This window comes from Paramormyrops kingsleyae, chromosome 18 (genome assembly GCF_048594095.1).
Source record: "Paramormyrops kingsleyae isolate MSU_618 chromosome 18, PKINGS_0.4, whole genome shotgun sequence".
NCBI classification, from domain to species: Eukaryota; Metazoa; Chordata; class Actinopteri; order Osteoglossiformes; family Mormyridae; genus Paramormyrops; species Paramormyrops kingsleyae.
This window is the reverse complement of record NC_132814.1, coordinates 18,625,857-18,653,318: the sequence shown is the minus strand read 5'-3', so window position 1 is coordinate 18,653,318 and position 27,462 is coordinate 18,625,857. Positions and strand designations below refer to the sequence as shown.

Sequence of the window (27,462 nt, the reverse complement as noted above, 5' to 3'; positions counted from 1 at the left end):
CCTCACCTGCTTGATCTCCTTGGTTGTGAGGTGCCGTATCTCATCCACACATTTGTACAGCTCGCGGTCAACAATTTTCTTCAGGATGGTCTGTGCGTCAGCAAGATTATTGCACTTGGAGTATAGGATCCGGTCAAACACATAGTCTAGGGAGGGAGATTGGCAGTCCAGCTGACCAATCAGCAGAGTGTTTGAGGAAATTCCACTCCACAGACACATCCAAGATTTTCAGACCTCAAACAAGACAAATAGCTATGGAATTTTCTCGAACACACCACACACAGTTCTTGAAGGTATGCATGAAACTTGTATTTCTTCAGTTCTCTCTATAAACCTGGTTGATTTAGGGATGTTCAGCAATACTGATAAGATCCCTTCCATTTTCTAACAAGATGCCAACTAGAAGGCCTGACCTGTCAGCTTGGTGTAGGCCTCCATGTCATCGATAGCAGTGGAGAGGTTAAACATCTGGCCATCAGAGCCAGAGATCTGGATATACTTGTCAGCCTTTTGAAAAGCCTCTGATATCCTGAAAACAGAAGGGAAAATCCTCGTCAAAAAAGAACTGGGTTCTCCTAGAAATCTAAGCAGTGACTGTACCACCTGAGGCATGTGATGAAATTCAAGATGTGCGAAAAACCTTCTACAGCACAACTGTGTGGTCTGTGCTTTCTGGGAGCATCACTGCCCGGTATGGCAGTTGCAGAGCCATGAAGAGGGCGATATGGAGCACTGAGAGAATTACCAGGACAGAACTGCCCACCCTGCCAGACATCTACATCCAGCGATGTAGGTCCAGGCCATTAAACATCAGAGACACTCACCACCTATGCCATAAACTCTTCAGGTAGCTCTGCTCATGCAGGAGCCTTCAGAATGTTCTGACTGGGGCTGAGAGCCTGAGATGAAGCTTCTACCCATAACCCACTCAGATCATTAACACCATCAATTAAAACTAAAACGAGCTATGACTGCAACCTAGATCTTTACTCATCTTAATCGGGGATAATGCACCGATATGAACACTTTTCCTGCTTGCCTAAGTTACTTCCTAGTATCAATCCGCTCCCCCAAAACTTGTACACCATACAAAACTGATGAATCAGAATTTTCCAATAATGGTTTTTAACAAAAACATCCAAGGGGTGTTTTTCAGACCATCCTCCATACATCCTTGACTAAGCCACCAAATAACCTTCCCACATACCTTCATGGTTCTATTTAAGCTGCTCATGGCATCCAGCCTCTCCAGCTTCTGGCTCTGGTTTCCAGTTCAAAATATCCTAACCGATTCAACTAACAAACCCCACTCCACTGGCCAGAGAGAAGCTCCCCAGTGAAGACCAGGCAGTAAAGTATGCATCAGGGTTCCACAGCCCAGATTCTACACGAGCATACCATGAACATACAAGTTCACAGCTATTTTGACTTACAATGTCGAACACAGAGTCTGGAGGACAGCACATGGCCTGTGGTTTTGCACACGCCAGCACTCACATTGCCTGAATGATGTGCACCACTCTGTGCTTGTAGGCCTCGCGGTGGAGACGGTGTCTGGTATGAAACATTTCGTAGAGGTTGTGTGCTTCCTGAAAAAGTAAGAGGTTGCAAGAGTACAGTCAGCACTACCTTACAGAATGTCAACAAAGAAATTAAGACAGACAAATCTGAATATTGATTATTAACTATTTGTGAGGTTATGTTTAACTAGGTAACTATGTAGAATTATAAAAATGATATTAATGAGTACGTAAGTTAAACCTCTAATGATAATTGAAAGCTAGTTTCTCTTTAGAACTTTTATTACATTACACATATTAAACTCATTTCTAGAGAAAGGCAAAGATTAGAGGAAATACTTTATCTCTGGTGCAGATTTGCTTCTTCCCATCTACGACACACACACGGGCAAACATCAGGAAGCGCTCAAAGTCAAAATTGTTCCTGATGCCGAGGTGGTGACAGTCTCTAATAGGGGATACAAGATGAGATCAAAGGCAGGTAGGGCTGCTGGACCAAAACCTTAAAGATAAGGATGGGCATTTATGGATTAGGTTTAAGGTGTGGAAAAGTTTAAAGTATAATTGTCATAGAAGGGCAACTTAATAACCAATAATTTAACCAGAATAAGGGCCGGTATAAATAAAACAATTATATCACTTTAGTCAGCTTGTTCTGATAATCACTGATATGCAAGAGGCTAAGAGCTACAGAAGCCTTACTGTACCTAGCAAAATAATCCATCTTGTCCACATCAATGCCATTTCTTTTATTTGCCACTATGTCATAAAGGAAGGACTTGGATTCCGGGCGACCTTTGTACTCACACTAGAAAGAGGAGATGAGAAACACAAAGCAGAGACGCTAAAGCTTGGATCTGGGTCCATTTGGATTATCAGATTTAGCTAATGATAAAAGTGGAAGCTCCTTAACCCATGGAAGATGAATGGTTCTCAGTTTAAAATCCCAGTGTACATTCACATCATGGTTCCTTTAGGACTCTGCTGATTTGACAAGTTATACAAATCAGACTATATAACAAGATATATATAATAAAAATATATTTAAGATTTAGTAGAAGATATTGCTGCACAAGCGGGTCACACTAGTTACTGACAACGATTCACATACTTTTTACACACAAATGGGTCATGCTTTTGTATCACTTTAATTTGGTTCTCTTTGTGTAGTTTAAGAACGTCTGTTCCGATCATGTTAAATCACATTTTCATATCACATTTTACTGGTCTCTAGTGCTTACTGGTTAAAAACATTTATTGTCCTTCAGAAACAAGGCTTGCGACAGAACATCTCAACCTGGGCCTCTCATCCATCATGCCAGGTTTTCCGTCCCCCGGCCCCTTAGACCAGCAGTCCCAACACAACTGGAAACAGGGAACCAGGGGGACTTGGGCTGCTGACTGGATGGGCGGCTCCAGGGTGAGGTGAAGCAGAAGGCAGAATCCATTGCAGAGGAGTAATAAACAGGAACCAGGGAACCTAAAAAGGAGAAACACAAACAAAACCCAAGACACACATAAAAGACCCAAAGCAGGACACCAACAGCAGAACACACCAGCTACGCAATGCTGGCCACATGAAGCCCCCCTCCACACACACATAGAAACCAGCTAACCAGAAGCCCAAGACCAAATACCAGTCAACAAGAACCATGAACCCCAAGCTACCCACACCACCACACCAATACCTGCTGGCTACTGACAGTCACAAGGAAACAGAACCACTCCATCTAAACCTGTCAAACAAACCTCTGACTGAACAGCTAGAGAACCCTATGCTCCAAGAGCTTTGATGACTGAAATGACTGAAATTACTTAAATTAGCCTGGCTCTAATTGCCACCATCTTAGAGCGGGCTCAAATATCTGATCATATAATCAGGGACTGTAGTGACACACATCATATTTATGCAGAAATTCTTGCAGAATTCTAACAGGTTAACCCACTTTCAAGCACCACTCTATTTTCCTCATTACCTATATTTTTTGTTGGTGTAAACCCCATGGTTCTAACCCTTTTCAGCATTAAGGTTCACCTACTTATCACGGCATGTTGTCAAGGCCCAGTGGGCCACGTTAGATGGTATTTAATAAACAAGTACCAATATTCATCTTTCAAAAAATGTAATTTCTTTGGCACAGAAATTAAATTCACATATATACACATAAACTAACATATGGAGTACTGTTCAGATAATTTACATGAAAAAAATGAAAGATTTGTTTTATCTATAACTCAAAAACTTTAACAAAAACAGTTCCAAAAACGTTGAGTGACCCTCCAGCAGACATCAGTGCTCATCTTCTTTCCTGTGTTGGGAACAAACCTCCAATTTCGCTCCAATTTCGCTCCGATACCGCTCACACTACGATTCTGAGGCGTGCCCAAATCTACCCAGAATTCATCTGTACAATTATCAAGATTGTTACACAAATTAGCCTAGATGGAATTCGCAAAGTATTTCACAAAGGAAATTGATAAATCATACAAGTGTACTATTCTTATCAAACGTATAGATTACAATAATGTACAGCAAAAACAACAATGTGAGTATAGATTCACTTTGGGATCACTTTTCTCAGAAACACGAGTCAGTGTGCTGCGCGAATAGAGAATAGGGACGCGGCGGCATCAACGGAAAAAAATTGAGGAATTTAAAACGTGCCTGTATATTCTTTAGGCTATTAAGCCCACTGATTCCTTTATTTTTAAGATTATTTTTGTGTGGAATGCCATTGCCAAACCTGTCCGTTGTTGCCTATAAGTTGCTTAAAAATATATATTTTCTGTTCTGACTGGCAATGTTGCCGTTGTTCATATTTCTTTATGATATAAGGCTTTGGTTTAAGGTGACATTTGTCCCTCTTTTAAATTGGAGCGAGCGTGGAGCGATTTGACTGGAGCGGGAGGAAATTTTAGCGGAGCGGCTTAGTGCGAATTAGAGCGGAGGAGCGGGCGGAGCCAACAGCCTCGTGAGCGAGGAGCGGAAATTCTCACCGCTCCACTCCGCTCACATGCTTTGGTGGCTAGTGACCCTAGAATGGTAAAATGATTGTATTTTTAGTGCGCATTTGAAGTGCTCCATTTGCAAACAGCATTTGACTGCATTTTTACCCTTAGTAAAGTAATAGTGTTTCCTGAAAGTCCCACATACACACGGGTTAAATTAGCAGAGAATAATAAAAAATCAAACAATTATTACAAAACCTGTGACTGTTAAGTTAAATAAAATAAAAATGATAATAAAAATAAAACCATTCCAGTAAGTAAAAAAACAATAGGGATCATGTAGCTAATGCTGCTTTAATCCCTAATAATAGGACCTTTCTGTAAAATCTCTGACCGTGAAATAGGCAGATAATTTACTTACAAGTTAGCAGCACCGCAAATGTAATGTTATCCTATTGAACTTACCTGGGCGCCGACGCGAGTGGCAGCATGTCCTTTAGCTCCGTGTTCCTAAATCTCCATCTGGACAAATAAAGTATCTATCTATCTCTCTCTCTCTCTCTCTCTCTCTCTCTCTCTCTCTCTCTCTCTATCCTGTTAAACATGCTGTGTAATATATATTCTAAATTGCAGTCTTTTGCGATTTCCTAATCGTGTTGTTTTAAATTGAGAATTCCATTTGAAATCGATAAATCGTTCAGCCCTATTGTATCTACTGCCCAAATTAAGCATGCCTACGGGCAAATGTCCTCTCCTGATTTTAGATTCGCTACCCACACAATGGTGTCTGCTGAAAAACCTGGGTGTAAATATTTCCGAACAACCATTTGCTTCATTTGCTCTGCAAGTTTGGACTGAACTAACACATTAAACAACTGCTGCCAAAGGAGTGGTCTGAGGTTTCTTTGGTTATGGGGCAGCTCAGGAAAAGATGGCCGACCCCAGCCACACCCTCATCTACAGTGTAAAACATAACACAAATGTAATCACTGAGGACAGAAACCCGCCTACGGATGTAGCAAGTGACAGACACAGAGAAGTAAACTGTCAGCTTCGTAGCAGCTGGCTTCATAAAACTCCACCATCACTGAGACTGAGACTCACAGCAGCCTGATTCGGGGACTTGGTTGACTTGTCATCCAGTCCCAGGTCCTTGGTCAGCTTCTCAACCAGTTTCTTGTACTCATTCAGCTCCAAGGGTCCATTAATCTGCTCTATGATGAACACCAGGTCCTCTGGCAGCTTGAGATTATACTTCTCCATGTCCACCTTCAACTTGTTCACCTTGACCATGTGTTTAAACATCTCCACACTGGCCTTCTCATGCTAGGACAGACAGACACACACACATGGAAAGACACTTTTGAACCAGGTAGATGCAGGTTTAACATTGAATCATTAGCTGACAAAAAACACCTAAAAATCTTTTAAAAAACCATTACCTTCCACTCCAATTCAGGGCGCAGTTTTTTGATAAACATATCATCAAACATGTGAGAGAAAGGGCCATGTCCTAAACACAAGAAGAGTTCAGATTTTAATACCAGGGTACTGTTTAGACTTTGATTAATGTTTAGACCTTATAGATCTTTCAGCAATATATTATCCTAATTTACCCAGAAAGCAAAATAATGATAAAACAGCTGTGAAAAGCCACACAGCCGTGGAGAGAGAGCAGGGCAGCTGGAACGGACACTAACGCATACAACATGCACAGCTTACCCAGGTCATGGCAAAGACCAGCAATCTGCACACACAGCTCGTCCCTGGGGCTGATGCCCAGCTCTGGTTGCTGTTTTCTCAGGGCCCGGACCAGCCGACCAGCCAGGTGTGCCACCCTGCAAGAGGAACCGGAAGCCAGACATCACCTCCAGGGGATCTGAGTACTCTTAGGCAAACATGCACCGACTAGGTTAGGGCTAATTTCCCAAAGGAGAAAGCTTAATACTGAGGTAAATGCCAGAAAAAAAACACATCAGGCTTTTTAAAGAATTTGGTGTGCCAGGTCAGAATGAAACACAGGATGAAACACAGAATTTTACACATCAGACACAAAAAAATTAATGAAAGTGAACTTGCCCGATGGAGTGCTCAAAGCGGTTGTGGCTGGCTCCCGGGTACACAAAGTATGTACCCCCCAGCTGCTTGAGGTTACGCAGCCTATTAAACTGTAGGGTGTTTATGATGCGCACAAGCAGGGGGTGCAACCAAATGTGTCCATGGATTGAGTCATTGAACACCTGTGAAGAATAAGAGATCCTCTGTGACCACCTAACCCAAAACTTATTTTTGACCACACCCTTCAGTGAGCAAACATCCAGCTTTACCTTAGAGCCTGGTGGTCTTTTGTCCAACATAGGGCTAAGAGAGGAGATCACACACAGCAAAAATGAGTCACCAAAACCACAGACTGGTATAACTGCATTTTTGATCTTGGCATCTTAATCACCCGACTCACCCAGCCTCCATCTCTTCTAGCTGGGCGTCTGTAAGGTACTGCAAGCAAGCCCCAGTGATCTGCTTCTCTGAGAGAGACAGTGATACACTGAAACACCTTCTCCCCAACAAGATGCCTAGAAAACATAGGGCCCTATTTTAATGAGCTGAAGTGCACAGTATGAAGCGTACCCTGCAACTTCTTTTAGTGCATGTCCAACGCACTTCTGCTATTTTAATGGTAGAAAAATAATCGCTGCACCAGGCATATGACCCAGAAGGGTTCTACTAAGTCTCCTAATTATTCATGTTATTAACCAATCAGTGTCATCTCCCATTCCCTTTAAGAGGCAGGTGTGCTTGCTCCTTGGCGGATTGCTATTATAAAGGCAGATTTGCCAGGTAGTAGAAAAGAATGCTTCACTGCAGAGAAAATGGGGACCTCCTGAATCCCACTGAAGTACAGCTGGAAGACTTGGAGGAGAACTTAGTTTTTTCCCCAGGGTGTCTGGGCTCAGCCTTAGATATAGGGTGAGGAGCTTGAAAGGGTCTCAAATTAGGGCAGCTGATCCTCTGCATAGAAAGGAACCAGTTGAGGTAGTTCGGGCATCTACCTAGGATGCCTCCTGGATGTCTCCCTGGGGAGGTGTTTCCGGCGTGTCAAACGGAGGATAATCATTTATTTGCCATGAATTAAGTTTATGATACTGAATGAAATGTGTGACCATGTGTGTTCCCTACCCCTAGACCCCAGAGGGTTAAACACGCAAAAGGTATTTGACATATGACAAATGGGTGGCAGTGTAGTAAACTGCATTGAGAATAACAATGCACCTTTTATCAACAACACCACATCTCTCCCCCCCTCCCCCAAAGTCAGCTATTGTATCGTTTGTTCTCATGCCTGCTCTTGTCTCCTTCATTGTCGGAATGTGACAGAATGACTTGACTTGTAAAACTCATCAGTGGCATGCAGCCTTGCTATGGCTCTCAGGTCACCCTCCACCCAGTGGATTGGACACCCTGGGAGCTTCCCAAGGCCGTTCTCCTCTTTGCAGGGGAGGAATCGGTCAAGCTCACCCGGGATACAGATGACCGAAAGGCCGAAATCATCAGATGCATGTTATGGGAAATTGAGGAGCTGGTGAGACGTGAGTCCTCAGGCTGGTCAACTTGCCATGAATATGCCGGCTGCTTTTTTTGCTGCCAGCCCCTGAGATTGCGCTTTAGAGCTCCCCCTGCTGGGAGCTGAAGGGAAAAGCGGCAGAGGCAAGCAAGTTCTCCAACACCCTGCCCAGGAGATGCCACTGCTCTTTCACCAGTTCCCAGTGAGATCCCCACTGAACCCGTCCTGATCCCAGCTGAGCTCCATCTGACTCCAGGGCTGTACAAGCTCTGTCCTCCAAAGATGCCTGCCCATCTCCTGAGGTGCCCTCTGAGCCTGACCAGCTGTCAGAGGGGCCCGTCCTGCTGGCCCCCTCCAGCCCAGCACCCATCATGCCTGTCTGTCGTCCACTAGGGAAGACACCCCACTAGGTGACCTGGAATGGGACTTCTCTGGTCTGACCCTGAGTCCTGCACCTTGATGCCCTGGCCCCCATCCAGAACTCAGGGCCAAAACTGTCCCAGGCAATGGGGTGGTCCCTGGTATTGACAGGGGTCCAGCAGGAGGGCAGGTTGTGGCTGTCTCCCAGAGAGGGAGATGGGACTACACCTGGGGTCCTGGCCCTGCTATCCCCTTGGCACTGACTAACCCCTGTCCCTGCAGACCCCTCAGCGTCCCTTGTACCCGGCCCCAACTATGCTGTCCCCTTGGCTCCACCTGGTCCTGTGGGCTCATGTCCAGGGGTCCAGAGGTCCTTCTAGCCCAGCCCTGTTCCCTCCGGCCTCATTTCAGTTTTTGCCCCGGTGCCCTGTCCTGCCTTCCCCTGTCCTGCCTTCCCCTGTCCTGCCTTCCCTTCTCCCTGGTTTGTGGTTCCTCTCTTGCTGTCTGTTCCTGACCTTGGTGACCCTTCACTTGTCCACTTGTTTAAAGACAAACATGAAATAATACCTTTTCTGAAATTATTTTATTATAAAATGGCACGTTATTGAAATATGTATTCATTTATTTATAGATATTTTTATTTCATTTTGAGTATTATGGCGTTCCATACAAACATTTTAGGCAGTTTAGTTACCCTGAAATGTTATTATTTAAATAAACTGCAGGAAAGGGAGATCGCACTATGTAAGTCTGAAACATCGTTACCTCCATAGTTTGAACTATGTTTTCGGGAAACTCCTGTGTCATATTTGCTTACTTCAAACTATGCAAGTTGCCAACATACAGTAGTTCACACCCCAGGTGGGAAATGTGACTTAAAAACAAACAAACAAATCCTTGGCATAAATAAATGAATTAATAAATTAAACAATGGAATAAATAAATAGATACAATTCATTTAATCATTCATTTCCTTGAAAGATTAATTCATTCATTCATTTTCACAAAACATTTATTTATTCATTTATTTATTTCTTCACATTGCATGTTAATGAGGTGGGCAGCTCTAAACTTTTTTTCTAAAAATCTATTGGTCAAAAATGTACTGTAAGGCCGATCAGACAAATCTAGTAGATAATATCGAGTCAAGTACAGTGTATGTTTTATCGTTATACCCAATGACACAATAGTCCTGAGCGGTTAGCTGTTGTACAGTAACAGCAGCTAGCAGCGAATTATAACGTGTCTCAGCCAGTTGCAAGCAAAAGAACACCGATGTTGGTCAGCAGCTACAGTATGCTCAAGGATAATCACACCCTCCCTTGAGCAACGATGAGAGTATTCAGCCAAATGGCTACTTCAATATTAGTTTACATACTAGAACTCGTGGCCATGAGTGGAAATTAGTGGGAGAACATTTTTAAACAAATTTGAGGAAGCACTTCTTTACACAGCGTGTAGTTAGAGTATGGAATAGTCTTCCTGCTAGTGTAGCAGAAGCTAAAACCCTGGGTTCCTTTAAATCAGAGCTAGAGAAGATTTTAACAACTCTGACCTATTAGTTAAGTTCTCCCCAAACGAGCTTGATTGGCTGAATGGCCCCCTCTCGTTTGTAAATTTCTTATGTTCTTATACTCAGGACCAGCAGAAGCTGGTCTGCAAGGCATCCCAAGGCATCTCAATTTGTACCAATCTACTAACGCCCCAGCACTTTGAACTACCAGTGCATAATGAAAGACCCCATGAAAGAGCTTATATTGCAGTGCAGAGTCCAGATCTCCTTGGGCCAATGCAGGGTTCAAGCAATGTGCTCAAAGGTACAGAGATATGAATCAGCTTCAGTCACGAAAGCACCAAATGAATATATTTACTCACGTCAAAACCTGCTGGAGATTCAGACACTTGGATGGTTCCCTCCCGACTTGGGTGCTCCAGCCCACAAGGCTTGCAGTTCCAGCTGATCTGCTTTTACTTCTTCTATACAAGCATCATTCTGCAAGTTATTGCGAGGCACTAGATGTTCAGGTTGATGAATAACTCATGAAAACTAGGACCTGCACCAGGTATTTTTCTTGTTTCTCCTCTGGCTCCACCTCCTTGAGGTGCAGAGCCAATGCAGGTTCAGAGGTGCTGCTGGAGGTTGGTGTAATCCTCAGGCAGTTTAATAACCACCCCACTCATTATGCTTTGGTATTTGTTTTGCAAGTCAAAAAACAGTCAACAGACTGTTCCACCCCAAGCTGACATGCTATCAATAAATAGACCAGAAAGTAGTAATGCAATCAAATATGCATGTCTTCATGTAGACATTTTACTGAGAGATAAACATTGTACATTAGCTGACTTCCACAAATTATTGCAAGGAACTATATATTAGGGATGATGATTAAAAAGGACCTATTATGCTAATTCTCATTGTTCATAATTTTATTTTTGGGGTCTACTAGAATAGATTTACATGCTTCAATGTTCCAAAAACACATACTGTACATTCACTCTGTGTATGACTCTGCCTGAAATGCTGTGTTAGGGCTTTAAGCCCCACCCCTGATGAGTTCACTGTGCTCTAATTGGTCAACTTGTTCTACATGTTCTGCTCCTGTCTTGTAGTCTACAGACAGATCCTTGCAGGTAGGCAGCCAATAAGGATACTGCTACAAAGTGACCTCACCACGTCACAGAAGTATGGGCTGGAATTCCAGCAAGGTATTTCAGCCAGATTTGAGAGCAGTGGTTTCTGTGGTCCTTTAAACATGGCCCCTGTTAATGCATGAAGACCATTTTAAACAGTTATCTGACAACTACTGACTAGTAGTATTCACATATGACTATGACTACTGATACTTTGAACAGGGGAATGAAAGATAAATTTTAAAGGATTCACAAACAAGTTTAAAACAATTTATTGCGATGTTAGGCTGCATGTATGATATGTATTTATAGACAGATTAAATAAATAGACAAAAAATGGTTTGAAGAAGGATGGGTAGACTTACATCCAAAAATGCTAAAAGAAAACATCCAAAAAAGGCAAAAAATTATTTTTACAGTATGAAAAAATGGTTGGTGATGAAAACAATTTCAGAATATATTTTGAATAAAAGTTTTTTTTTTTTTGCTTCTTCACATCACGCACACATAATTGTAACATTTGTTCTTCAATTTCCTCAATATCATTTCCATTTTTGACCATTTTTTCCAGTGTACAAATAATTTTTGGCTACACTGTATATACAATGGATATAACAAGTCTACATAGGCCTGTTGGAATGGCCTTTGTTATTGTGATGTACTGTAAAAAATGAAACTAATGTAAGAGCTTTTTCTGCCTTTAAATGTGAAAATGCAACCTATAGAAATAAGATGAAACAAAGTCTTTTGGGAGGGAAAACCTAAGACTTAAAAACTTACAAGAACCTGGTTGTATAATATGCACTCCCTTTTATAACTGAGGGTGTGGCTATGTTCAGAATCAACCAATCACATTCAATCTCTTGTTAAATAGCAGTTAGTATACACCTATCAAATCTAAAAAGCCATCCAATTTTTTAGCTTATCGAAACACAGTAAAAGCCTATCAACAAAAGTATCACACACAGGTATATAAAGTTGGGTGTCATCAGCATAACAGTGGAAGTTGATATTCAACTTCCAACAAATAGACCTCAGAGGAAACATATAATTTGAGAACAACAGAGGGACCATTATCGATCCCAGTGGAACACCGTATTTAAGTCGGGCAACAGGCGAGGACACATGTCACCAACAGTAAAAGTCCCACCTTGAAGATAGGAAGAGATCCACTTCAGGACAGAGTCTTCAATGCCAGCAATGTTCTCTAGCCAATAGGATACCATGACCAATAGTATAAACAGTATTCTTCAGTTGCTCTATAAAACAACTAATAGCAGGAGTATGTGAGTCACCAAAACACAATAAGGATCTGATTGACATTGCAGTGGAAACATGCCAGCTAAGGCTAATGCAAGAATAATGTTAAGGCTAATACAAAATATATCGGCTATGTCCGAAATCAGGGGCAGCATCCTATTAAGGCTGCATTGGAAGACTGAGTGTGTTATGTAACAAGGCTGCCCCATTTTGAAGGTTCCTTCAAACGCAGTCTAGAAATGCATCCTTCTTTAACCAACTTGCGAAGGATCCACCTGATGGAACATTCGCATCCCATCATTGCGCAGCAGCAAAGTGGGCGTGTCCTGACTAGGCGATAGGAGCGGCGCTTACATGCCTCAAGCGTAAGGATGGGAACAGCTGGTGATGCAAACAGAAAATTATCCATAAGCCAGACCGTGCCATTTGACACCTTCTGTTCGATCTTCAAGAACGCAGCCTACAAAGGATGCATCCACTAAATTCGGGCACGACCAATGTTAAGGCCAATGCTAAGGTTCAGTAGTGAAAAGACTTTTGATAAGAACAGCAGTGAGGGCAGCATTTGTCTGATATGAGCGTCTTAACAAACCAGGTGTTAGGCAGGTCTCCCATTGCAACTAGTTCTGGACTGGTAGGAAAATCTTGTCCAGCAGAATCCAGGCTATTTTCTCCAATCTATCAGGGAGTATGAAGAAAATACAAAGCAGGCAGCAGGCCCTTGTGGTAGGCGTGCATCTGCTGTGTGTGTGTGTGTGTGTTAATGGGGTTTTCCTTTGCTTAATTCAGCGAATCAGTGTCACAGGATGTTGGCCAGTAGCATGTTCAATTCCATTACCTGCTGAAAGATCATTCTTTCCTGTCCACATGCCAAAACCCTCTGAGGAGGGGAGGGGGAATGGAAAAGTAATCTCAAAAATTAAATTCCATATCTGCCACCATTCCAGGTCCAAAAGTGCCTAACTTTCTGGTTAAACCATTTTTCCAAGTGTACCGTTTGCCTCTCTCAGACGCAGTTGCACTCATAACTATAAATGTATCTATAGTGCATTATAGATGAGAGCTTCATAATGCACAATAAACATGGCTATAATGTTATGCCTTTTGATAAATATTTATAGCTGTGTTTATAATGCTTTATGAATGCATTATAATTTGCTATGAATGCGTTTATAAATTACTAAAAACAAGGCGTTACCATGGTGTTCTATCAAATGTACCAGAAACACAAAGCAGACAGAATCAACATAGTGGTTTATTACTTTTTCAACAAGCCACTATCCAGGTTTTTTTTCCCTCACATTTTCAAAGCATGATGTGACACACTGCCTTGATTATACAAGATCCGCTCCACAGACCATATATATTAAAATGGGGGCACATGATGGGAATCAAGAATTAAAGCACAGACATAACAAGGGGGAAGAAACACACACACACACCCCCCCCCCCCCCCCCCACACACACACACACACACACACACACACACACCAAATAGTGAGTTTAAATCCAGCCCAAAATCCAAAAAAAAGGGACTAAGGAAAGACACGTGAACCAAACCCTTCAACGCCAGAACACCAAACAGATAAAGAGAATACTTAAAAAAATTATTGCATTGTATGCAAATATATAAAATAAATACACATTCAGGTTGAAAATGAAAATACCTGCATGCATGATAGTTCAAACATTAAAATGCTTCTAAACAGTGCCAATATGAAATGCTGTCATATTAAACAGACTATTGTAACACTGTCTAGCCAGTGGCCATACACACCCTTTATAGTACATAAATATGAATATGAAATAAAGTATAAAATACGTACAATAATTCTAGTTCTTCTCATAGCCAACAGCTGGCACCAGAGAAAACTGAACTGCATGTGGATTGTTTAAGCTGGGCTAGTCCTGCCCCTTCTATGGTACGTGCCTGTTTAATGACCAGCCTTCCCCACTCCCAAACCCCCCCTGCGTCTTCAGAAGAGGCGGTTTCTCACACCCTGGGCACCATTCCTGGAACCCTTAGGGTGGTGCTGACCAACATCATCGTCATCCTCATCATCATCTTCCCAGTTGGCCTTTAGTGGAGTGAGCTCAGGGGCAATTATATCCCCGTCCTTACAAAAAAAAATAATAAAAATGAAGACGCAAGAAATATGAAAGTAATGTCCCTTATCACCCCCTCCCCCCACTGCGGTACAGTTTCACTTGGATTAATTGTTGGCTTGGGCATTTTTTAAGTACCGTACATCATCAGAGAAGGGAGTCATTAGAAAATGGATCCAACTTTTGATGGAATACACTAGAGTACTCTATAGGGTGCCTTTTACTATTCTCAACTCCCTTGCTCGTGTCTCACACAAAAACACCATATAATTCCCCCCAAATCAGTTATAGTCCCATGACATCTGTCACAGCTACGCCCTGGTGAAAGTGATCGTCTAGCTACACGGTTACTGGTGAAGGCACAGTTCACTACCTGAGGTTTAATGAAGTCTTTGTCGATGCACCACTGCACAAAGTATTTTTTGGCTGCTTCCACACTCCCGTCGTCCGTCCGTTTGCAGTAGACGCGGATTAGCTGTTCCGCAAACTTCTCAGGCAGGAGTTGGGAGACCTGCGGTTGGGATCGTTTAAAGGTACGAAAAGTGTGTCACGTAGCATTGAGCCGGATATTTCAGCCTGACATTTATACAAGTCATGTGCTTTATAACCTTTAACCCCAAACCAACTAAAATCAGTTACGGGAGTTTGCGGTTTTCTTCCCCTTTACAAAACAAAACCCCGTGACCCATTCGAAGAGCAACATCAGACCCAGCATTGATGTTTGGAGTTCCATGGACCCACGCCAGCATACCTGGTTCTTACGGATCTTGATGGCCTTGCTGGGATCATTCTTGCAGTAAAAGCGCACGTTATTGATTGGGTTTTTCGCCTTCATTCCATAGTCCATATCAATAACCTGAACGAACGCCGAAAAAAGGGAACACACCAGATAACGGTTATAGGTCAAAGGACCATTATCTCAGGGACAAAGGAATGTCAAGTCAACAGATTGCAAAATATGGCGAATGCCTTTGTTCTGACAAACTAACGCAACAAATGACAAAAATCACAAATCCATCACTTCCATGGAATAGACCAGGGTTATTCAAATCACGGTCCTCGAGGTCTGAACACTGCTGGTTTTCCAGCCTTCCTTTACCTATCAGTCAGGTGTGAAGCCTCTGACCAGTCAGAAGCAGTAATTATTAAACTAACTACCTGGGAGAACTGAGAACAAGGCCTGGATTTGGAATTGAGGTCCAGATTTGTAGAACCCTGGAATAGACCAATGAGGACAAGTTTGCTACTCGGACATGGTCCTGAAATGGGCTGTAGAACCGGACTTACGCTGACAATGAAGTCTTCAGCCTTAAAGAGGACATCAGTGCCGCTCTGGGGTGTGGAATCCGCAACAATTTGGCACCAGTCTAGAAGGTCGCTCTGACGATGACATATTATACTACAGCAAAGGCCAGTCACAGGAGTATATCAGAAGTCCCCATGGCTACACCACTAGAGAGAGAACCAGATGTTTGTTCAATGATCCCCACCTGTGTGATCTTCATGGGCCTTCGGGGTTGGGTCTGCCCCACACACTTGTACAGCTTACGGGTGACTATGTTGTTCAGGATGGTCTGTGCCTCAGCAAGCTCGGATGATGTGGAGTACAGGATCTGCTCAAACACATGGTCTGGGGTGGAAGGAGGAAGATAGGCAGTGCAATCAGCAGAGTTTTTCCTTAAGGACCATATAGATTGATTAGATCTCAAACCAAACATATGTGCAATCCAGACACCACTCAAGCAGTTTTGAAAGATATGCAAGAAACTATTTCCTTCATTTCAACCTGGTTGATTCTGGGACAGTAGCTGTGAAGACCCTCTCTTCTCTGACAGCTAGAAGGCCTGACCTGTCAGCTTGGTGTAGGCCTCCATGTCATCGATAGCAGTGGAGATGGTAAACATCTGACCATGAGAGCCAGGGATCTTGATATGATTGTCAGCCTTTTCAAAAGCCTCTGCTATCCTGAAATCACAAAGGAAAAACCCAACAGTCAAAGAAGAGTTTGCCATTTTCCCTATGGTTTGCAATAAAATCTGAACGTTTTTAGGAATCTTGCATCTAAGATTAAGGCATCATACCTGCTCGCTACAAACCTTATTGATTACATTTAAGATGCATCCAACCTTTCTGGTTTAAAATAGGGATTTAATGAACAAACCCCACTCCCCTAGTCAAAAGTTCTCCAGTGGAAACCAGGCAGTAGATAAAGTGTGAACCAGACCTCCCCAGCCCAGACTCTACATGAACAGGCCAGTTTACACTGACTTTTACTTCCTTTTTTGATACCAGGGGACAGGAAGTGGTCTGTGGCTTTGCGCATGGCAGACTCACATGGTCTCGATGATGTTCCCCACTCTGTGCTGGTAGGCACGGCGATGGAGGCAGTTTCTGATGTGAAACATGTCATAGAGATTTCCTACTTCCTAGGAAAACAAGAGCACATTCAGCAATACTTCACAGAATGTCAACTAAGGAATTAAATCAATTTCCCCCAGCATTAAGACAATCATTAACTGGAGTAAACAAATAAATTTGTATTAACGAAGAACCATTTGTGAGCTTGTATGTATCTAGGTAACCTTATCCAGTAACTTTCCAGTAACCCAGTAATAAGGACATATTTATAGGCATATGCAAATGAAATAGTTACAAGGACATACACTATATGGACAAAAGTATTGGGACACTCCTTAATCACTGAATTCAGGGGCTTCATTCAGACCCATTGCCACAGGTGTATAGAATCAAATCCTTAGCCATGCAGTCAGGTTTACAAACATTTCTGAAAGAATGGGCCATTCTGAAGAGCTCAGGGATTTGACGTGTGGTACCGTCATAGGAGGCCATCACTGCAGCATTCACCATGCCTCAGTTGAGGTCCAGAAAGAACAAATGACCCTTTATACTCAACTGGTTGGTTGAAACAAAACCTCAGTCTGCAGGTGTACTTTCTGGACCTGAAATGTCCACCTCTGTCTGTAATAGATTACTTTTGTGAGTAAGTTCCCCAACACTTCCTACAGATTTGGACTGGAATATAATAAAAGTTCCAGTAGGTGTAATGGCCAGATGTCCCAATACTTTTGTCCATGTATGCTAAACCATTTCCGATGTTTAAAAATCGTCTCCGTTTAGAATTCATGTTAAATATACTGAGAAACAGGAACATTTTTAGACTACAAACCTCGTTTCAGGCAAATATTAAAGGAGTCAGGTACCTTATCTCTGGTACAAATATGCATCTTCCCGTCCACGTCACACACACGGGCAAACTTCAGGAAGCGTTTGTAGTCAAAATTGTTCTGGATGCCGAGGTGGTGACAGTCTCTAATAGGGGATACAAGATGAGATCAAAGGCAGGTAGGGCTGCTGGACCAAAACCTTAAAGATGAGGATGAGAACTGATAAATTAGGGTTAGGGTGTGGAAAAGTTTAAAGTAGCAATTGTCCTAGAAGGACAACTTAATAACCAATAATTTGAGTAAAAATACAGTATAAGGGTTAATATTAATAAATTCATGCACAACATTTCCCACAACACTATAATCAGTTGGTTGTGATAATCACTGACCACTGGCACTACATCAGGGCTGAGAGGTACAGAAGCCTTACCTAGCAAAATAATCCCATTTGTCGACATCGATGCCATTTCTTTTATTTGCCACTATTTCATACAGGAAAGACTTTGTTTCAGGACGACCCTTGTATGGCCACTAGAGACAGAAAACAAGGCACAGAAATGAAATCTTGGGACTAAGTCTGTTTGAAGTATCAGATTTCAGCAATGACACTATTCTGTGAAGTCCTTGAGTTCACAGAAGACAAATGTTTCTCTGTTTAATGTCTCTGGCTACATTTACTTCAAGGTTTGTTTCGTCCAAGGTTATCGTTAATGAATACTGAGCCAAAGCAAGACACAAAAACTAAACTGAAAGTAAAACTCCAAAACTGAAATAATATAAAAATGAGCAGAAACAAAATTGTGGTTTCTATTTTAAAAACCTACCAAATGTTTCTCCACTAAATAATCCACAGGCAGCACAGCCTATGATAAGCGTATCAAATTGACAAAATTACGCATGTGCCTCCGTGAAATTAAACCGTGTTTTGAAGAGATTAGATTAAACATGGACATGCAGCAAGCTGGATGCAAATGCGATGAGTAGAGTGCAGAACCATTCTGAGTACGATGCAAATTCTAATAAATGCATGTTTTATGGATGCAGAGATGGTCAACCTTATAGGCAGCATATGAAGCCAACTAGAGCGCCAACTTCTGAAGGGGCTTGACTTAGCCAGTCACTTTTACTTGTGCACAATGTGCACTGTCCAAGAGAAAGTGAAACTGACTCGCTTGTGACCAAAAAGCTATGCAACTTGGGAGCAGCAGTTTCTGGTGCCAATTTTTATTTAGCAAAAACCGTTCCTCAAAATGAAAGTTTAGGATTAGGACCAGTGTTAGCCAGTCCATGGAGCATCTGGGGTTAACCGTATTGTAACTTCTCCTTCAGCCTCCCACCGCACGCACAGAACTGAGGAAATCCTCCTTTTGATCTTATGCACCGCATGAGTGGAATATATTACAAAATATATTGAATTTAGACTCCTTGCCTTCTCTGAATGTGTTTAAAAATCTGAAACTCTGAGCTATGTATTTTTGTAGTTTGAGTATTTGTATGTGTTTTCGTTTGTGTTTATATCTGTGTGTGTGTGTGTGTGTACATGAAACATTTGTCCTATTTTTCTTATTTGTTGCCATCTTGGCCAGGACTTCCTGGAAGAAGAGATATTGTATCTCAATGGAACCTTCCTGGTAAGATAAAGGATAAATAAATTAAATTAATTATGATCAGTTAATGACACTAGACTGAAGCTAACATATGACTAAGAACTTTATAATGCTCATAACCATAAAATATGTCAACCTGATCCTTCTGCTCTTAGCTCTGCTTGCTTTTCTTGCCTAGCATGCACTTCTGTATACACTAGGAAAAAATGCCTACGCACAGACAACACCTCCACCCCTAATATACACACAAAAATGACTGTCGGTTGAATACCACTCGGATACTCTCTGTATAGTGAAGAACTTCTGCCAAAGCGTTCTTGCGCAGCCGGAAAAAAAAATGGGTGTGGTTGGCCATCTATACAACCCACGTGACCACTGAGGACAGAAACCTGTCTGTTACTCTAGCAAGCGAAAGACACAAAAGTAAACTGTGTGTTTTGTTGCGGCTGGCTTAAGAAAACCCCACCATCTTTGACATTGTGACTCACAGCAGCCTGCTCCTGACTGAGGGACAAGGGCGGCTCCAAGGGGCCGGCAATCTGCTCCTTGATGAACACCAGGTCTTCCGGCAGCTTGAGTCCGTACTGCTCCATGACCCCCTTCAAGCCGTTCACCTCGACCATGTGATCAAACATCTCCACACTGGCCTTCTCATGCTAGGACAGACAGACACACACACGAAAAGACATGACCGACCCGGGTAGATGCACTGAATACTGAACTTTCACCTGAAGATCAAAGAGATAAAAATTCCAACAACCAACCAATAAATTTTTTATTATTTTTTTTAAATACATTACCTTCCATTTCAAACCAGGACGCATTTTCGGGATAAACATTCCATCGAACATATGAGAAAAGGGGCCGTGTCCTAAACACAAGAACAACAGAGTCATTTCAGATATTATTATAAATTATATTTAAATGGGGGGAAAAAATCAGGAGGTGTAACTGAATAGCGGTTAAATTTGAAAGGCTACTGTTTAGACCATGATTAATGTTTACATCTTGGGGATCTTTCAGCGACATATTATTCAAATTTTTCCAGAAAGCAAAACATTGATAAAACAGCTGTGAAAAACAACAGGCAGAGCTCAAGGCAGCTGGAATGGACCCTAAAGCGCACAACATGCGCAGCTTACCCAGGTCGTGGCAAAGACCAGCAATCTGCACACACAGCTCATCCCTGTTGCTGATATCCAGTTCTGGTTGGCGTTCACCCAGGGCACGAACCAGCCGACCAGCCAGGTGTGCCACCCTGACAGAGGAAACAAAAGTCAGACATGACCTCCAGGGGATCTGAGTACGCTTAGGCAAACATGCACTGACTGGCTGGTACACAACTTTACAAGGAAGAAAGCTTAATACTGAGGTAAGAGCCACAAACAACACATCAGGCTTTTTATTGAACTTTGAGTCCCACGCCAGGATTTAGACACAATAGAATGAATGAACGCAGACTTGCCCGATGGAGTGCTCAAAGCGGTTGTGGCTGGCTCCCGGGTACACAAAGTATGTACCCCCCAGCTGCTTGATGTAACGCAGCCTCTGAAACTGCGGGGTGTCGATGATGCGCACCAGCAGGGGGTGTAACTCAATGTGTCCATGGATGGGGTCATTGAACACCTGTGAGGGACGAGAGCACCTCTGTGACCTTTATGACCCCCCCACACCAGTGCTTATTTTTGACAAAATGTCCAACTTTACCTTGATGGCATCTGCCGAAAGCTGCCAGAGCTTCCTCAGGCTGTGAAGAAGCTTGATTCGTTCCCCAAGAGAGCTAAGAGAGGAGCAAACCCACAGCGGACGTGATTCAGCAAGCATAACCACAGACCCGTAAGACTGCATGTTAGGCCTCTTCCGGGACGAAGGACTGCCACGTGACCGTCGACATCTTAACCACCACACTCACCCGATCCCCATCTTCTCCAGCTGGGCGTCCGTGAGGTATTGCAGGCACACCCCAGTGATCTGCTCCTCTGAGAGAGAAAGAGAGAGAGGAAGAGAGAGACAGATGGAGTGGGGGGGGGGGGGGGGGGGGGGGGAGATGCCACTTCAGAGACAGATGCCAATCGTTAAACCACAGTGGAGAACCCTTTCTTCCTCGCACAGATTTCGCATCTGCCTGCTGCTAAAACTAACACTTTACATTTCATTGCTGGTTGCCAAATGTTTTGCTAAATAATTTCAATTGCGCACTCTTCTGACAAAGAGGAACAGAAAAACATTCTAAAATATCTGTCTACTTTCCCTTTGCAAAGTGCCAGTTACAGATAGGGAAAGCAACTAACTGAAATATACTGATCTCACACAATGTCTGGCGCGGACAAAAATGCTTCCATATTCCCATGACCTTCATGAGTCTAGACCCCTTCTCTGCAGACGACACACAGCAGTCAAAGCAAAATTTTTTCGCAGTGGTTGTGTTGTCTTGCTCTAACTGTCAAGTATGAGACTTTGTTTGGCGATTGGGGGTGGGCGTCAAAACAGGGGGCATCCCAAACCATGCTCATTTATCGACACCTCATCAGCAAGTTATAACTGATTAAAATATTCTTCCCTGCTAACAGAATTAATCATGCAAATGCACAAAACACAGAGGGACAACGGTTTCCTAATCATTTTAAAATATGTGTAACAATAAACATCTGGATTCAGGTTTTATGGGATCATCATTATAACCAAAAAGGAATTGTTAAAGTAACGGATTTGTTAAGAACTCTGAAATAAAACATCAATGTCTTCCACTACGTCTTAACAGACTGTAACTCCTGGTAGTTTGACGAAGCGGTAAGCATGCAATATTAAACTGTATAGAAAGCGAATTGCAACATACAGAAATTCCAAGTTCTCATTTAGACTGAAAATGCACATCATTATGGGAAAAGAGCAAAAGATTTGAAAGACGACCCACGCTGCGCGTCTACCACTACATTTTGATCAAACTGAAACGAAACGTCATATATGCAAAACCCATTTCACTGACATACTCGATTTTAAGGGGCACGATGACAGACAGCAAAGCCCGGCGAAGGTGAACGTTCACTGCGATTTATCTGCAAAAGTGGACAGTGGAGGCTTTTTTTCAGCTAATACTTAATCGCTCAGTACCTCTGAACTTTTCTTCCAGGTTACCGAATCCCTCTTTACGCAAATATCTGCATGTGTCCTCGATCCCCCATTCGCGATAGTTAACCAGCCGATGGGGGACGTCGACAAACTTCTTCTCCGGAGTGGAGAAACTATCTGGGTGAAGGCTGTCGTCCCTGGGACGCTTTCGGGCTTCCATCTGGTTAAGTACAAGACGACCGTCGCCTACTTTTGCAAGATCTGCCGGCGAAGCAGCAACAGCGATGACAACAGTAGCCCCGCTTTAGCCGCTCATAAAAGTGCTGCGCTTAACGAAGCTTGCATCTCATTGGTGGAGAAGCAAAAAAAAAAATATCAACGCACCCTACGGTGGCCCACCAGGGTCTTATCGTGCTGCAAAAGGGATGCGTGGTGAAATTAGCATTAATGCAGTGTGCAAAATGAACACGACTAGAAGGATTATGGCATTTAAACCAAAAACTACTAAATTGCACGCAATTATACAGAAATGCAGAAATGCCGTCGTTTCGAAACCAATGATATATAAAGTTCAATAAATGTTTATATAGTGCATTACACCACATAATACTCCAAAGCACACTGACACAAGTCTACAATAGAGGTACTATAGGGTTACCACCATCCTGAAAAACCTGATTGACAGCCAACAAGTAGCCATAAGTGGTAACCAAATTATACAGAAGACGAAACATCTATCTATTTTTATCAGCCACCTAAATATTTCAGGCCGACATCTACGCTTAGTCTAAGGTATTCATGACCATTCTTATTCGGCCAATAATTGAGGAAGCATTATAACTACAAATTACATTTAAAATGTTCTTTTTGGGTTCACTTTTCTACCCTGCTTTGCTAGCTTTCTTGTAATGTTTGCCATCTTCACAGAAAATGATCCTTTTAAGAACTGTACGTATTACCTACTCATGTTTTTTTAATCATAGCTGCATTTTACTATCCTGATTAGTCAAGTTAATGCTATAGGCTAACACATATGTCACATCAACCAGAATTTAAAGCATCTGAAATTAAATTAAATAAAATTACAAATATAAAAAACTGCTAGCATCAATATAGTGTGTCTTAAACAGTAAAATATATTATGGCATTTATCTTTCACTAGTAAAGTCAAGTTACATTAAAAGACTTTTGCTCCCTTTATCAAAGGAAAAATAGATAAAACTTAGGGATATAGTCACGGAAAAAACAGTGGGCGCCAATTTGCGGAGATAATCTCTGGATTATCTGCCAGTAAAGAGTGAAGATAAATGAATGTGTTTTGCTGTCTTCATCTATAACTATGTGGGGGGAAGACTATCCCAAGAAATGGCGTTGATCAATAACTGTCACTTCTGCACTTCCTGGTTCACATCTGGTGGTTCGAACTGCTGCACTGTGACATACAAAATGTGCTTTCGAAATAAGCTCATCTGCAGATAAAATTATTTGAATATCGCATTATATGTTCGCTACACTAATCTGAAACACTAGACACACTAGAAACACTATATAGCAATAGTCATGAACTGCAAAGTGTGCTTTTTGCATATATATACATATATATATATATATATATAAACACACACATACACACACACAAACAGACATACAGTCTACATTTTCCCCGACTAAAGGATGCCAGGACATTTTGCACTAAAAGCGTCGCTTTCAGTTCAATGACAAGCAATTTGATGGCGATGCTTGCGTCGTCGAAAAGCTTAGCACTAACCTTTGCGGTACCATCAATGGCCGTATAATTATGTTCGTGGCGGACTCCATGTATACATGTAATTTCAAATACATGACTTTGTCTTCTTTGGACGAGCGTCTTATTCGTCTTAAAGGTTGTTTTATACGGGCTCTGCTTTTCTTGCGCAACGTTTGCGGGTCGCTCTGAGTCCCACACGCACCCTCTTTCTTTGTAGTAAGGGGTGAAACTTTTTTTGCCAGATATTTTAATTAGTTCCTCGTTCCGCTCCCATGTTTCGCTATCCCTTTTTCTTGAGTTTGTTTACTGACCTAAACTTTAAAGTAACGTGCCTGAATTGTCATCATAATGCCACTCCCCTAAACTGTTCTGGCTGAATAGAGGGTGTACCTTACATCAATCAATCCCGTTGTTTGTACAGAAATGATCTGACCGGGTGAAAAGACACGCTTGCCAATGATAACATTCCGTAAGCGATACTAAACCGTGTTGAACAGGGTGGTTGTCTGATTCTTTGTTCAGTGTTGGTTAGCTGGTTTTTCTGTTTAATTGTATTGTAATCCGAATAATAGGCTATTTTTGTTTTAATAGTTGGGCCACACTTGTAAGGCACTCAAGGGAAAAGCCTATAGGAAAACTTTAACATTTTATATTTCTTTTACATTATTCTAAGGAGAGACATGTATGATGTCACAGACTCAGGGCATGGTGCAGGCAGGAAAAGAGGGTCACGATCCACTAGCTGCTTCAAGACAAGTTAAGGGGGTTTATTGGGGAAAACGGAACACACTGGGGTAAACTACAAAACAAAAGGACCACAAGAGGTCAGAACTAAACAGGGGAAAAACAAAGATTAACAAACTAAAGAAAGAAGACATTAACTATCATCTCAGTGACACAAGGAGGGAGGAAGACCTGGCCCAAGAGCTAATTGCACCATCTGAACTCCCCATCCTGTTTAACATCAAGGAGCCCACCCTGGCAGAAGTCAGGAACACAGTCAGAGCAGCGCAGACAAGCTCTGCTCCTGGGCCAAGTGGAGAGCCATAGAAAGTGCATAAGCATTGCCCAAGACTTCGGGAAAGATTCATCAGGGTAGAGTGGCGGAGAGGGAAGGTAGCCAAGCAGTGGGGATATACAGAAGGTGTCTGGATACCAAAGGAGAAAAACACAAGTGACTCCATGCAGTTCCTCATCATCTCCCTGCTCAGAGTGGAAGGCAAAGTCTTTTTTAAGATTCCTGCTTACCGCCTAACAGAGCACCTGAAGCATTACTACACTGACACTGCAAGTGCAGAAGGGAGGAGTCCCAGGCATGTGAGATTGTGTAGAGCATACAGGAGCGGTTACTCAGTTGATCTGCAAGGCAAGGGGGAATAGAGGATTTGGCTTGACCTTGTCAATTGACCTTAGGGGGCAGCGTGTGGCTCAGTGGACTAAGCCTGTGTGCCTGTAATCAGAAGGTTGCCGGTTCAAACAGCCTCAGCACGTCTGTGGGTCCTTGAGCAAGGCCCTTAACCCCCAGCTCCCTGGGCACCACTACGGGTGGCTGCCCTTCGCAGACAACTTACTCTACAAAAAAGAGCAAGTTGAGGGAGGCGTAAAGACAATTTCCCCACGGGGATCAATAAAGTATCAATTATTATTATTATTATTATTATTATTAATGCCTATGGATCCATTCCACATAAATCTGTAGCAGTAGTGTTATCAAGGTACTATGTTCCAGAGATGATCAAAGACCACATAATGGACAATGACCATAGTTTCAGCTTGAGATTCACCTCTGGGACAACAACATCTGCATGGCATCACCTAGAGAAAGGCATCATCAGTGGTTGTACCATATCAGTGGCAGTGAACATGCTTGTCAAGGTAATAGAAGTGGAATGTAGGGGCCCCCTATCTAGATCTGGCACATGTTAACCTCCAATCAGAGCATTCATGTAAATCTCCAATCAGAGCATTCATGTTAACCTCCAATCAGAGCATTCATGTAAATCTCCAATCAGAGCATTCATGGATGACCTGACTGTCACAGCAACATCAGTGCAAGGATGTCGATGGCTCCTGAGGACGGGTAAAGTGATCACCCCCAGCTGGGTCACCCAGGTGAGGGTGTCTGATGATCTGAGACGTTCATCACTGATGATGTGTCCAAGTTGCAGTATATAGTGGCACAAGAAACTGCATAAAACGAAGACTGACAAAACATTCACTTAATATGCATTATAAATGTATATATCAGGGTTGCCAGCTCTCACGCATCTGACGCGACACTCACGCTTTCAGATTGTCACACTCATGCAAGGAATCTTACAGCAAATCTATATTATTCCATTATAACCATTTACAAGGTAATAAAATTCTTACATACATGTAAATGTGCATGTGTGTGCAGAATTGTCTCAAACTGAAAATTTCACTAGTCAGCTGACCAAAGTTGACATCCCTGATATTGTATATCTGACAATACTTTAATTTAAAATGCATTTAACATCAACATAGAAATTATGTTTGACAAAACATTAATTTAATATGTATTTTACATGATCAAAGGGCATATGTGACTAGTGACACATTCATTTAATATGGATTGTACATAAACGTAGGACTTATATGTGTGACGGTACATTAACTTCATATGTATTTTACATGAATAAAGGACATATTTGTCTAATGACAAATTAAATAGATATGTATTGTATATTTATTTTGAGTGCAATATAATGTGCTTATATGTTTAGCGAAAAACATAAGGGTCATATGTTATTTTAATTATAATATAATATATTATAGTCGTAGGGGGAGACAGGTGCATGCGGAGATAGAAAAAAAACAATGGATGCAATACAGGATGATATGGTGCGATATAAGAACAAGAATATGCATTAACAACTTAAATAATAAATAACGCAATGTACGGGGAAGGTAGCTACACAAGATGTGCAAATTATTAATGCAATAGTGTTGCAAAGGTGCCGGTAGTGCATTAACAATAAGGTTCTGTGTAAAACAGTGGTTATAGGATGGGCAGGTACAGGTCACTGCTTGTTTAGTGACACGAGGGCTTGAGGGAAGAAATGAAATGTGTGGTGCGGACGGTGATACACTGGTAGCGTTTTCTAGAAGGCAGGTGTGTGAAGAGGGCATGAGCTGGGCGGCTGGGATCCATGGTTCATATATAGTGTCTTTGTGACACGTGGAGAGGAGTGCAAAACACATGGGTGGCCGGAACACAGTGATGGACATGCAGAATAGTCCATAGGGGCATGTACAGTGGCACCAGCGGCCATACTTACGTGTTAGTGCTGTGTGTTAAGGGACAGGTAAAGCAATAATAGGTCTTCGGTCAAGATTTAAAGACTGAGATCGATTCAGCATCCAAAACATGAGTTTGCAGATTGTTCTGCGTATTGGGGCCCTGAAGCTGAAGACTTTAGTTCTGATGTATCTGATGGTTAAT

At 42.2% G+C, this 27,462-nt stretch overlaps 2 protein-coding genes across 8 annotated transcripts in view; both read right to left on the bottom strand.

The window, feature by feature from the left end:
- Positions 1 to 10,445, bottom strand: part of LOC111837111 (deoxynucleoside triphosphate triphosphohydrolase SAMHD1-like) — a 67,292-nt gene extending 56,847 nt beyond the window's left edge. Inside the window, exons 1-12 of one of the 6 annotated variants that reach the window (XM_072701805.1) lie at positions 10,263 to 10,442; positions 6,928 to 7,042; positions 6,797 to 6,830; positions 6,549 to 6,709; positions 6,192 to 6,307; positions 5,912 to 5,982; positions 5,574 to 5,795; positions 2,228 to 2,328; positions 1,860 to 1,968; positions 1,498 to 1,589; positions 414 to 529; positions 7 to 146 (exon numbers count right to left, since the gene is read on the bottom strand). In XM_072701805.1, coding sequence (XP_072557906.1) covers positions 7 to 146; positions 414 to 529; positions 1,498 to 1,589; positions 1,860 to 1,968; positions 2,228 to 2,328; positions 5,574 to 5,795; positions 5,912 to 5,982; positions 6,192 to 6,307; positions 6,549 to 6,709; positions 6,797 to 6,830; positions 6,928 to 6,938 — 1,173 coding nt within the window. In that variant the 5' untranslated portion in view covers positions 6,939 to 7,042; positions 10,263 to 10,442. Of the gene's footprint in view, positions 1 to 6; positions 147 to 413; positions 530 to 1,497; positions 1,590 to 1,859; positions 1,969 to 2,227; positions 2,329 to 5,573; positions 5,796 to 5,911; positions 5,983 to 6,191; positions 6,308 to 6,548; positions 6,710 to 6,796; positions 6,831 to 6,927; positions 7,043 to 10,262 lie in introns of all 6 variants that reach the window. The other 5 variants (XM_072701807.1, XM_072701804.1, XM_072701806.1 and 2 more) reach the window with 5 other exon arrangements.
- A 3,074-nt stretch (positions 10,446 to 13,519) lies between these two features.
- On the bottom strand, positions 13,520 to 24,316 carry samhd1 (SAM domain and HD domain 1). 2 transcript variants are annotated; one of them, XM_023798752.2, is made up of 16 exons: positions 24,018 to 24,316; positions 21,093 to 21,159; positions 20,888 to 20,960; positions 20,646 to 20,806; positions 20,323 to 20,438; positions 19,981 to 20,051; positions 19,669 to 19,836; positions 18,004 to 18,104; positions 17,610 to 17,718; positions 16,723 to 16,814; positions 16,238 to 16,353; positions 15,879 to 16,018; positions 15,676 to 15,768; positions 15,140 to 15,244; positions 14,762 to 14,899; positions 13,520 to 14,399 (listed from the first exon to the last, which is right to left on the bottom strand). In XM_023798752.2, the coding sequence occupies exons 2-16, from the start codon at positions 21,101 to 21,103 to the stop codon at positions 14,259 to 14,261; spliced, it is 1,635 nt and encodes a 544-aa protein (XP_023654520.1). In that variant the 5' UTR covers positions 21,104 to 21,159; positions 24,018 to 24,316; the 3' UTR covers positions 13,520 to 14,258. The 2 variants fall into 2 exon arrangements, with proteins under 2 accessions (XP_023654520.1, XP_023654519.1); XM_023798751.2 differs by lacking the exon at positions 24,018 to 24,316 and adding an exon at positions 22,292 to 22,610.
- Positions 24,317 to 27,462: the final 3,146 nt, after the last annotated feature.